The 12,906-nt window shown below is 47.3% G+C and overlaps 1 protein-coding gene across 2 annotated transcripts in view; it reads left to right on the top strand.

Annotated features, from left to right (window-relative positions):
• LOC146682316 (glutamate receptor ionotropic, kainate 5-like) overlaps positions 1–11,337 on the top strand; it is a 262,649-nt gene extending 251,312 nt beyond the window's left edge. For both annotated transcript variants that reach the window (XM_085446431.1, XM_085446430.1), the window contains exons 17-21: positions 416–581; positions 2,458–2,683; positions 8,049–8,177; positions 8,622–8,743; positions 10,006–11,337. In XM_085446431.1, the coding sequence (XP_085302557.1) occupies positions 416–581; positions 2,458–2,683; positions 8,049–8,177; positions 8,622–8,743; positions 10,006–10,755 (1,393 nt within the window). In that variant the 3' untranslated portion in view covers positions 10,756–11,337. The remainder of the gene's footprint in view (positions 1–415; positions 582–2,457; positions 2,684–8,048; positions 8,178–8,621; positions 8,744–10,005) is intronic.
• The last annotated feature ends 1,569 nt before the right edge of the window (positions 11,338–12,906 follow it).

Genomic DNA, 12,906 nt, shown 5'->3' with positions numbered 1-12,906 from the left:
CCGCAGCGCTCTGTGCAAACACAGCACATTAGAAGTAATCACGGCCTCGAGCCAATCACCAGAGCCCGAGTCTGTTTTCCTGTATTTGCTGGGCTGCTTTTCATTTAGTTTCTGCTCTGCTTCATCCTTCCTCTCTGCCTCCTCTTTAATTCTCTCCCCCCTCCCTAATTCCCTTGCTCATCACTTCCGCCTCATTTCCTCTGCAGCAGAGGCGTCCTGCTCGTCTCTGCTGCAGCTCGAGTTCATGTTTAGGTTGATGATTTTTACCTAAAACTCCTGACGTTTCCTGCAGTGCCCTCCATCTGTCTCTCTGCTGCGTTTTCCTCTCTCAGCTCTTAATGAAGATAGGCGAGGGGGAAGAGTGGGGCTGTGCTGCAGGGTAAAAACATAAAGGTCTTCGTCTCTCCTCCCTCAGGTGGGCTTTCACCCTCATCATCATCTCGTCCTACACGGCCAACCTGGCAGCATTTCTCACGGTCCAGAGGATGGAGGCGCCCATCGAGTCTCCGGACGATCTGGCGGACCAGACCAACATCCAGTACGGCACCATCCACGGAGGCTCCACCATGACCTTCTTCATGGTGAGATTATTTTTTAATCCAGCCATCCCATACGGTCATCTCAGGCACACAGAGGCGGTCTCAGGGATTCTACTTCCTGTTAATCTCACTGCATGACAGTGCGCTGCAGTCCAGCCTGGGGTGCAGCATCGGTGAACAGATTTTAATGGAGATAAATGGCAAGAATCATTTTTTACACCTGCAGGAAAATCCAGATTTGACATTAGTTTGTCCAAACAGCAACGGCAGCATTGATAACAAGTCTTCAGTGTTTCTCAGTCAGGCAGCTTTTAAAACCGCAGCTTTCTGCTGATGCAGGCTGATTGTTCAGGCAAGTCTGTAGGACAGCACGCGCTCCAAACTCCCACAGACGTTAGTGAGACGCCCAACAGGAGGCTGCAGGGGTTAGAAGCAGCAGCTGGTTGAAGGTGAAGAAAATCACAAATGGAGGATGCTGTAAAGCGGCCTGAGGTGCTGTGACGTCCTGAGTGCTCACAGAATAGAGGTTTCACTACAATCTAAACCTGTCTATGCCGACTGTGTCCACCTCTGCTTTAAAAACATGATGGAAATTTACGTTTCGTTCTGCAACTGTGAAGAACGCGTCGTGACAAAACATGAGCTCATGTTGGATTTGATGGCAGCAACAAAAGGTTGGAAAAGTCAGAAACTGCATGTACAAACAGAATCATGTTCCTCACTGTGAACATGTCATCATCTACATGAGGTCATCAGCACGCAGGGACGAGGCCGATAACTGCGAGCTTCAGCAGCGCTGCATTAAAGGATCAGTGCACGGCTCAGGAACGCTCCCAGAAACCAGCGTCTGCCTGCAGGTTAAAGCTGCATCACCCAGAGAAGAAGCCACGTGTGGCCACGATGGAGAAACAGCCCCAGTTTACACACTGATGTTAATGATGCGCATGGAAACATGGACCTGTCCAACTTTTAGAGACGTGTTGATGGCATCACATTCAAAATGAGCTCAGATTTTTATTGACATGCTTCATTTTTTTATTCTCTGTGTTTTGTTCTCAATAAAATATGAATTCATGAGATCTGCACACTTATAGAGCCTCCAAGCTTGTACGTTGGGCGTTCTCTATTATATATAATAGTAAATTATTAAAGATGAGCAAAATAATGGATGAGTACTGCCCTGTATGCAAAGGCCTCGATGTCAGCTGTTATTTGAATGTCAGTAAATCCATTTGCAGACCGACCAGCAGCAGTTTCCATTCACATATGAGAATTTTCAGAATCACAAAAAGATTAAATACTGGAAGTAACGACCCGTAAGTGTAGAGACACAGATCCTGTGTTTGATCCTGGGATGATGTAACCAGTAATAACACGACCAGATTATTCATAATTAAAAATGCTCCCAAAGTCCAGTTCAGCACACGGCTACGCCACCTGTCAGTCACAGAGGCCACGCCCCTAACCATGCAAACTTTCAGTCTTGTATTCTTTCAGTAAGTGTTGGTTTATTTCTCCCGTGCACTCAGAAACATTGACGTGGGTGTTTATGGGCATGGACCCACTGTCGGAGGCTGCCTCGAGTGGCCATTAGAAGAAGTGCAGCTGTTTCACTGAACTGATGGTAAGCTCTCAGCAGAGCACCAAACACCAGCTGTTTGAGGCAACTATCGATCCTTTTAAAGAAGTGAAATATATATTTTAAGGTGTTTTTAAAGATTTGTCCTCAGCAGGAACCAGTGGACTTGAGCCAGACTGCTCTTAGTGAGACACAGGATATAAGTGCATTTACCACAGAAACAACCAAATCAAATAAAAACAGTAGGCTTATGCTGTAAGCGCACATCGTGAGGTACAAACACAGACCATAGAACACGTTCAGACACTACAACTGTCCTTTCACCTTCTCTTCCTGCAGAACTCGCGGTACCAGACGTACCAGCGGATGTGGAACTACATGTACTCCAAGCAGCCCAGCGTGTTCGTGAAGAGCACAGAAGAGGGCATCGCCCGCGTGCTCAACTCCAAGTACGCCTTTCTGATGGAGAGCACCATGAACGAGTACTACCGCAGCCTCAACTGCAACCTCACGCAGATCGGAGGACTGCTGGACACCAAAGGATACGGCATCGGCATGCCTCTGGGTGAGGAGAGGGGAGGGGCTAACCGCGTACCACAAGCCAAGGTAGACTGCCCCCTGCTGCTGAGTGCTGGTGTTAAATAACTTGGGATCACTCTGTTCTGCTGTTAGCGAGGTCTCTGACAGCTCAGGTGGTTAACGCACAGTTAGCAGAGTTAGTGGAGAGAAGGAGGAACAGATGTTGACAGTGACAGAAAGACACGAGCAGCTTTCAGGAGAGCCGCCGTCACTCGTCGGCCTGTTAACACATGAGCATGGAGGCGGCGGCGTTTACTTTACATGCAGGAGAATCACAACACAGGAGTTTGTTTAATTTTTACGTTCCCTCTCTCAAAGTTTAAGGTGGAGTTTTCTAATGGCCGACACCAAGAGTTTGGCTGTACGGCAGGAGCTGTCGGCCAAAACGACACACGGCAAAAAGCTGACAAAGAGTTTGTAGCACAGCGACGAGCTGATCGCACTAAAAGAATCAGGAGTAAGGAAAGGGCCATCTGCCCTTTGATCTATCGATTAAGGGTGAGGGGAGGCGGATGGGACAGATTATATAAATTATATCTGATATGATTTAAATATTTAATAGCGAATTTTAAACATTGATCATTGGTTTGGGCGAGAGAAACAAACCCTTTGATCCTGTAAAATATATATATATATATATATATATATTACAGCTTGAACTCTGGGTCAAAGATTCAAGTTGCAGTTATTTATATTTCCTGTCACCTTAAATCTTCACTCACAGACAAGTATCTTTGACAGTGCATATATAGGTGTATTATATAGAAAAGACAAATATTGTTTGTTTAATATGTTGGTACTAAATTTGGCTCAATGCTTACATACATGTGTAAAAAGAAAATGTACGAGCTGTGGTAACTGTGTCTGATAGAATGAAGAGTCGACTGATATATGAAATATTCCTTTATTGGGTGAGAAAATCAGACCATGTCATAACTGCTGTAAGTCACACAGAATAGATATCAGAGCCTTAAACAGGCTGACGTCTGCTAAATGGGTCAAACTGGGCAGAAAGTCTACAAACACATAACATCCTTATAGAATATGATGTAACACTATAGATCAACTTAGCTCAGAATATATAAAGCATATAAACAGTTACAGCAACATGATGCAACAAACACAGCAGCTACTGATCCAAAATACTCAAAGCTTCATAGAACTGAAACCAACATTTATTTTTAGCTCCATCCTGCTGCTGATACATACTTTAGGTTTCTGAACATTAAACTTGTTGCTGCCTTTCATAGTGTGTAACTTGAAGGCCCTGAGTACTCTGAGTACTTTCTCCCACACTGGAAACACTGGGATGATCACATTATTTGAACATTACCTAATAAGACTGATTCAGCACAGACAGTTATGTTAAACTTTCCTAGCAGTCCTTCACAAACAGGGAACAGTCTGTCTATTCTCTCCATCTGTCAGCTGCTGCTGGCTCTTCCTCTTCCTCTTCCTCACACACTGCTGAGTTTGTCCTGGTGGATCATCAGGGCTGCAAAGCCTCACAGATGATGTGCAGCAGTGGGTCCCTCAGTCTGTCCTCACTCTGGACACTTGCAGTCGTCACACATGGAAATCAAATGTGTGATAAGCTGCAGGATTCAAACACAAGTGTAACTTATAAACACATGTTCATACTTTTATTCCACAATCAGAGAGAAAGAAACAGAGAGAGAGTGCAGGACAGACAGACAGGTGGCAGTCTCAGGTGTACACACTGCTACACAACAGCACCAGAGAAGCAGGATTTAGTGTTTGTGTTATTACGAGTGTAAACAAGAAGAGTTCCCAGATGGTGCAGTGGACACATGTGTGACTGCTGTGATTAAAGCATCTTTCTTTCAGCTTAACGAGTGAACCGTCAGCTCGTTCAAACACACGTTAAAGTCCGTTTGGCTCGACACCACCGAACAGAGGCAGCAATATAACACAGCTCACATTAACAGTGCAGTGGATCCTGCTTGTGCCGTGATGTTCAGGACTGCAAACCGAGCAGCGTCACTGACTTTCAGCTCGTTGTGTTTGTGGATATATGACTGACTTTAATTATCCACAAAATCATCAGATTCTCTGTCAGATTAAGGTCGACTATTGAACGGCGTATATTTTAAAGGCTTTAAAACCAAGTTAACGCTGAAAGTACAAACATCACTAACGTCACATAACTCTGCTGACATGTGGCCAACAGCAATTGTTTAATGTTCTTCAAGTGACATCGTATTCAGTACTTACTTTTGACAGTTCACTCTTCGGCCGCTCCCTTCTGCCGTCTTTTGGAGCAAAATTATCCACACCCACCGCCGCACTATGAATTGTGGGATATATGGGACCAAGTGTGCACCGGACCACGCTTGATATTTGGGGAAATCGTCGGCGCATTTGGAGTACACTTCGAATTGGGACAGCCGTCGTCGTGTGGCGGTGACGTAATCGCACTCAAAATGCGTACTTCAAGCGTGCGGTCTCTTAATTGGGACACAGCCCAGTTCTGTCTCTGAGTGGATTTTGTTTAGGCGGGGTACTGCTGACACTCTACTGTGGATTGACTAACATACAGAAGCCTCTACTGCCATCCAGTGGTCAAAAATTACACTGCTGTAGAACTGGGCTGCTGTAGTTTAAAAACAGATTAACATGTGTCAATGCAGCTGTTTATTGTTGTTATTAAATTATTGCCTTTTGTTTGATGATGAAAACAAACAATCTCTTGCCTCAGGGCAGGTTTAAAGTGTCAGATGAACCATGACACAGTTAAATGTGACCGGATTGGTGAGCTCCACACCCACAGTCTGTGGATTTCGATTGAATCTGCCCCTGCTGTTTGCCCGGGAGACCCTAGAGGAGCAAAATGCTGTGGCGGGGTGACTGCAGGGCTCGGTCGGGTTCCCCCGTCACCACGACAAGTAACAGAGCAAATACATTAGCAGCTGATCAGGTTATTTTACAGCAGGTCCATCACATGATCCAGTATAAAACGAGTATCTCAGAGACGGCTTAGAGTTTCACCAACCTGCAAAAAACTGCAGGAGGATCAGAGCAAATGCGTAGAGCACTGAGCTGAAAAACAAAGTAGTGAGAGCTGTCAAAGAGGCTGTGTCCATCTTGTGTTTACAGCATATGCTTTGCCTATTGTCCCTAAAGCCAATCAAAGCCACCTCTGCTGACCCACGGCTGCAGAAACAGCAGAAGTGACGGTGTGGAGGGTTCAGTTAGTGTGTGTCTGCTGATAAGTGTCAGCCTGCAAGCTGTCAATAAATCTTTACTGAGGATTGAACGTGAGTCTGTTCAGTAAACAACCTGCAGTCTGGAGAGATTAGGGGATTACATCGTGCTGCAGGGTCCCGTCCAGAGCTCCGGTGTCGCCGCCCGCTGCCTCCAACACATCTGGAGCTCCGGTGGAAACGAGACTGCGGACAGCAGCGGCGATTTGTATAAAAGGTGCAACTGCTCGCGGTGTCGTTGTGTCGCTGTTTATGAGAACATGTTAAAAACCCCGCAGAGCGCGCCGCCGCCTCCACATCAGCACGTTTACCTGATAACAGGTGAGCAGGTGAGCTCCGCCATTAGCACCAGCCCTCTGTTTTCATTCACAGCCCACCTAAGATTGGATTTGTCTCGCTGCCTTTGAAAGAGGAACACCAGCCGGCAGCTCGTCTTCAAAGCCAGTTTAGTGCATCAGGACTCCGCGACACCGAGTGCAGCTATGTGCAGCCTGGTTGGTTCCCACAGACGTGAAACAGAAATCCACAGACGCTGAAAGTTGTGCAGAACGATGACCCCGTCTTGTGTGGTCATGCAAACATGATTCGATAAACAAGATAAACCCATAAAAAGTTTCATCCATCCACAGGCTCTTCTGATCATCTGTGCAGGCTCTGAAAGTTCACCAGTGCAGGACAGTGTTAGACATCACACGCCTGGAAGCTGAAAGTGGACTCAGGGCCACAGCTGGTGTGTGTGTCAGGCAGAGGCTTAGATCAGTCTCGGGTTGGTGGTTTGATCCAAGGTTTAGCTCACGTTTATCCAGCATCAGATTGGATGAGCTCAGTCTGAGTCTGCTCACAAACACGCCTGTTGGCGGTCGTCCGATTGCATACAGGCTGTGTCCAGGAGTGCATCTGAAGGAAACTACTTCCTGTTCGGAAGTACAATACAATACAGTTTTATTTATATAGCACATTTAAAATCCCGAAGGCTTCGCAGTAATACGGAGAAACAACATAAGTCAATAACAGAGTACAGATCGGGCACTAACAGACAGGATGGAGGCATTAATAGAACAGAAGAGTTAAATAAAATAGGCATCAAACCTCAACACAGAGGGAAGGTCAATCGTGAGTGCGAAATATCTACGAAGATAAAAACTGCAGTGAAATTAATGATAAAATAATACATTTAATAAAAAGTGTAAAAAGGGTGTTAACTGGTCAGGACAGCCAGGTTAAATAAGTATGCTTTCAATCTTGATTTAAAGGACTGGATAGAGTCCGAGGCTCGAATAGAAGCAGGGAGGCTGCAAAGGTTGGGTGCAGCTGAAGCAAAGGGTCGCCTCTGGTCTTCAGTCTAAACTTAGGTTGGTGATCTTAATGTACGACAAGGAGTGTGCAGCTTGAGGAGGTCAGTGAGGTAACTGGGCGCAATATTATTCAGGATTTTAAAAGTGAGTAGCAAAATGTTAAACTCAATGCGATATTTGATTGGTAATCAGTGTAGATCAACAAGAGCCGGAGTGATAGGAGCAAATTTTCTAGCTCCAGTCAGAAGCCGAGCCGCAGCATTTTGAACGAGCTGCAGCTTTCAAATAGAGATGGATTGGAGACCACAGTAGAGAGAATTGCAATAGTCTAACCTGGACGTCACAAAAGAGTGGATAAGAAATATTGTATTTTTCAAATATGGAGCCCAACGGTTCCCAAAGTGAGAAAAGGTGGACATGCACCCTAAAACCAGAACAGGATTCAACACAAGAGAGTGTGAAGCCTTCAGTAATAAAACTTTTCCACTAAAATGATTAAGAAATTGCTCACAGAGAGCCTGAGAGGCCGAGCTCGACGATCCAGGACAGGGATTTATCACGGAGTTAAACATTTTGAATAACATTCGGGGGTTGTGGCTGTTAGTCTCAGTAATATCTGACAGGAAAGCTGCTTGAGCTGCCTCAACAGAGTTCTGGTCTAGAGAGCGGCTCCTACAAAGGATGTCGTAGGACATCTGAAGCCTACCTTTCTTCCACCTCCTTTCAGATCGATGGCAGACACATCGTAAGGCTCATATAGTGTCATTTAGCCCAGGTTGAGTAGCTTCATGTGTGTCTTTAGATGCTGAATATGACTTCTGCTCCTCGTCAGGCTCTCCGTATAGAGACGAGATCACTCTGGGAATACTGCAGCTGCAGGAGAGCAACAGGCTGGAGATCCTGAAGAGACGCTGGTGGGAGGGAGGACAGTGCCCCAAAGAGGAGGACCACAGGGCCAAAGGTCAGTGTCATCGTAGCGTGATCATTTAACGTAAAAACATCATTTCCTGTTTCTGTTTGATGGAAAGATTCCTGCCTAGGACACAACCGTGCTCCTCGCTCATGTCAGTGAAGCCTTACCACGATGACACGTAAACAGGAAGTTTTTATCGGGCGTCTCCTTTCCTGTGCCACCTGTCTTTTCCTCATTGATATAACAAAATAACAAATGACTTTGTCCTCCGCCTTCGCTGTTATTGTGTATTTGTCTCCTCCTTCTGAGGCGTCTCACGCCAACAACTCCACATTTTATGCCATCAAACAGGTTAAATGGCATAAAATATCGGTTGTTTTAAGCCTGGCCCGTTGTTGCTGATGGAGAGCACGCTGTGTTTGGAAACAGTCCTCAGGCTGGTAGACCGGTGTAGGTGAATCGATCTGTGATGTGTCCATCGCTGCGTTTCAGGGCTCGGCATGGAGAACATCGGCGGGATCTTTGTGGTTCTGATTTGCGGCCTCATCATTGCCGTCTTTGTGGCCATCATGGAGTTTGTGTGGTCGACACGCCGCACCGCCGAGACGGACGAGGTACACCATCGCGCACACACACACACTTACAGATTACACTGGGCAGACGTGAGCACTGCAGAGCATCTGTACACTGATACAAACGTGCTCCACAAGGTCAAGTTTATTTATGCTGCACATTTCCAGTCAGTGCTGCGCAAAGAGCTTAACAATGTAAAATACCACTAAAACAAATAAAATGTAAAACAATGATGCAGTAAAATATAGAAAAAAAAGAGTCAATAAAAACAACTAAAACAACAACTAAGGCTGTTAAAACCAAAATGTTAAAGTGGTTAAAGCCAGACCATAAAATGTGTCTTCAGTAGCGAGTTAAATTGATCAAGTGTTTGTGCACATCTAATATTTAAGGGAAGACTATTCCAAAGTCCTGGACCTGCCACAGAGAAGGCTCTGTCACGATGAGAAGCTTAGTCCGTGGATAACTTGGTTTTAACTGGACCTCATGGTTTTCTCTGGAGCATAAAGGGGCTCAGCCAATAAGCACCTTAAAAACAAAAAGTACGACTTTAAATTGGATCCTGTAAGGAACAGGGAGCCAGTGTGGAGACGCTAAAACTGGGGTTACATGCTCCTAACGTTTAGTGCCAGTTAGCAGACGAGCGGCTGCATTTTGGACCAGCTGGAGACATAAAGAGAGGCCTGGTCCAGACCAAAGTCCAGACCAAAGTACAAAGAATTGCAGTAGTTCAGTCTGCACGTAACAAAGAGAAGGTGCAGCTCCAGGGCCACTGCTTCCTTTATTCCCAGCAGCTGATAGACAGCCTCCATCAGAGCGTGAAGGGTGTAGCTGGGGTTTGGGGGCCTCCATCAGAGTGTGAAGGGTGTAGCTGGGGTTTGGGGGACCTCCATCAGAGTGTGAAGGGTCTAGCTGGGGTTTGGGGACCTCCATCAAAGTGTGAAGGGTGTATCTGGGGTTTGGGGGACCTCCATCAGAGTGTGAAGGGTGTAGCTGGGGTTTGGGGGCCTCCATCAGAGTGTGAAGGGTGTAGCTGGGGTTTGGGGGACCTCCATCAGAGTGTGAAGGGTGTAGCTGGGGTTTGGGGGACCTCCATCAGAGTGTGAAGGGTGTAGCTGGGGTTTGGGGGCCTCCATCAGAGTGTGAAGGGTGTAGCTGGGGTTTGGGGGACCTCCATCAGAGTGTGAAGGGTGTAGCTGGGGTTTGGGGGACCTCCATCAGAATGTGAAGGGTGTAGCTGGAGTTTGGGGGCCTCCATCAGAGTGTGAAGGGTGTAGCTGAGTGCCTTTGCTCTCTCTCTCAGGTTTCCGTCTGTCAGGAGATGCTGACGGAGTTCCGTAATGCCGTATCCTGTAAGAAGAATTCTAGATCCCGTCGGCGCCGACCCCTGACCAGCACTGGGGGCGGAGTCCTACGTCACCCATCCCGCCTGACTCTGGCCGGTCCCCGCCCCATCCGCCTGATTCGAGAGATGCGTCTCAGCAACGGGAAACTGTACAGTGGCGCCGGCCCAATGACGGGCGGGTTGGCAGGGGTCGGGATGGGAGGATGCCCTGATCTGGGCCCGGGGCCACAGAGGCTCCTGGAGGACCCGCTGGGCACCAAAACCTCTACCACCACCCCCCCTCCTGCGTCAGCCCTAGTGGCTCCGCCCGCCCCCCCGCGCAGCTTCCTGCAGGCCTGCAGTCACGTACGCATCTGCCAGGAGTGCCGGCGGATCCAGAGCCTGCGACCGGCCGCGCTTACCCCACCCCCTCCGCCCTCCTCGTCCTCCTCCGCCTCCTCCTGCTCCCGGGTCCCGCCCTCAGTGGCGATGACAGGCCTTCACCCCCGTCACAGCGCTCACCATCATCTCCATTATCACCACGGCTCCATGTCGCTGCCCCGCCTTCCGCCGCCCCCTCCCCCGATGCCGACGGACAGAGCTGACAGCGACGGGGGCGTGGCAAGCCCGCAGCGGTACAAAAACAAACCTGTGCCCCCGCCCCGGCCGCTGCCCCCCAACAAGACCCCGACACACCCACCGACAGACTTACTCAGCGGACACGACTGAGCCTAAGGATGCTGTCTGTGGGGTCAAAGGTCACAAACACATTGACCCCAAAGCTGTACTGGTCTAAACTGGCTCTCCAGCAGGGGTCAAAGGAGGAAACCATTCTGACCCGTTTGTGGGGGTCATCCATTAAAGCAAAGACACGTCAGTGGACTGCACCAAACCTTTACGGGGGTGAGCGGATTGACCCGCTCTGGGGATGGAGGACTACTCACGGACTTTTTACCTTTTGGATTAAAGCAGACAAACAGGAAGTGACTGTCTGAGGCCGACCCACCCTCAGCCAATCGTCTCACTCCATGCCGAGCAACGAGGACTCAGACAGACTGAGGTTTGATACTGATCCAGGTGTTTGTATAGACGAAACGCTACAGATACACACACTCACACAAAGTGGAGAAGAAGAAAAACTAAGTCTGTGATTGTATTTCCTGTCCTGTTGTCCAATCAGAGGAGCTTCTCCTCCTCCTCGTCCCGAACCTGAAGCTGATGTCACAGCGATCTGATCGCCGAGTTGTCTCATTTCTAAAGGTCACCTGTCAGCTGCCGGCGGCGCTGAGCTCCATCGCTGAATAATTTGGACCTGCTGTACAAAAAAACAACCTGTTGACTTTTTCCCTTTTTTACTATGAAATGAACGAACAGCTGCTGCAGTTGTTACACACATCTGTATTTGTTTTATCATTTAATCATTTTATTTGTATTTTATAACATCATTTTTATATTTTTATTTTATTTTATTTTTTGTTATCATTTTTTTCCTTTTTATAAAAAAGAAAATATAAAGTTACAATTACAAAATATATAATTATAGTTTGTTGACATGCAGGAAGTGAAGCAGCAGCTGAAGAGAAAGAGTGCGTGTGCGCGCGCGCGCGTGTGTGTGTGCGTGTGTGTGTGTGCGTGTGTGTGCGCGCGCGCGCGTGCGCGTGTGTGCGTGCGCGTGTGTGTGCGTGTGTGCGTGTGTGTGTGCGTGCGTGTGTGCGTGTGTGTGTGTGTGTGTTTCCTGATGTTTTCTCCTCAGATCAGCAGGACATTATTGATTCTCTTGTTATCATTATTATTATTATTGATATTGACTTGTGGGGTGACTGTAGGAGGGGTGCCGCCCTCTGATGTTCAATATATAGACTCATGTTTGGAATAAATAAATAAAAAACTGAAAGGTGTGTTGAGGTGCCCCGGAGGAGGTGAAGGTGGGGTTGGGCTGCTGGTCACGGAGCAGCACACAGGGTTTGTTTTGTTGTTTGATTCCCAATATTCCATGTTTTTGTGATCAGCTGTTCATTCAGAACTCGAGGGATGGGGAATTCGTTTAACGCCGGTTAGGAATGTCCTGTGGACGCGCACATCAAGTGTAACAGCAGCCACGGATGCAGCGTGAGCCGGGTGGACGAGGTTGAGTTCCTGGGGCCTGTTCTTCGTACCTCACTAAGTGAGTTAGCTGGATTAGATTGTTGACGATTTCGCGTGATCCTGGATCAGTCGGTTCCCCGAAGCTCATCCGGGACTTGCTGTCATAGCAACAGAGCCGTAAGCGTAAACCTGCTCGGGAGCAGGTTTACTTTATGTAAACAGGATTAGATCGCGGCCACGCAGGTATGTCCGCTTCATTTATACGAAAGCAACAGCGATATTCCACCACTGTTTCACCATAAATAAATATTATCAATGTAACTAAAGATAATGCAGCACTTGATCCTTTTATTGATGTCACACAGATACATACAGGTCATTTCCTAAAAAAGGGAAATGTACTATTAACATTCTATTACATGTATGTGATTATTACAGATGTAATTCATATTTCAGAGTAGTAATTGTAAATTACTTCGTGTAATCAAGATGAGAGACCACGGCTATAAAAGCGAAGGTGGATTTGGGAAGCCTGTCGCAGCCATGTCCTGTCCGTATACGCGACCAACCCATTGCGGAAGGTGCAAGATTGATAAGGAGAGTCCTCAGAATTCAGCGTATATTGCGGGACAGACAGGATCCTTTAGCTCAGCGCGACAGTGTGCTCATTGAGAGATATCGATATTCCCGTGAGGGTATTATTCACTTAACCAACTTGTTGACGAGGGGGTGCAGGACCACCACCTGTCTTTTTTTCCTCTGCCCTTTTCTTGGTTGCTGTTATGAACAAACTAA

Source organism: Copadichromis virginalis, linkage group LG22, assembly GCF_057382275.1.
Source record: "Copadichromis virginalis isolate Kocher_CV1m ecotype Utaka linkage group LG22, C_Virginalis_male_GT1.1, whole genome shotgun sequence".
Taxonomy (NCBI): domain Eukaryota; kingdom Metazoa; phylum Chordata; class Actinopteri; order Cichliformes; family Cichlidae; genus Copadichromis; species Copadichromis virginalis.
The sequence above is the reverse complement of the archived record's forward strand: the minus strand, read 5'-3'. Positions and strand labels throughout refer to the sequence as shown.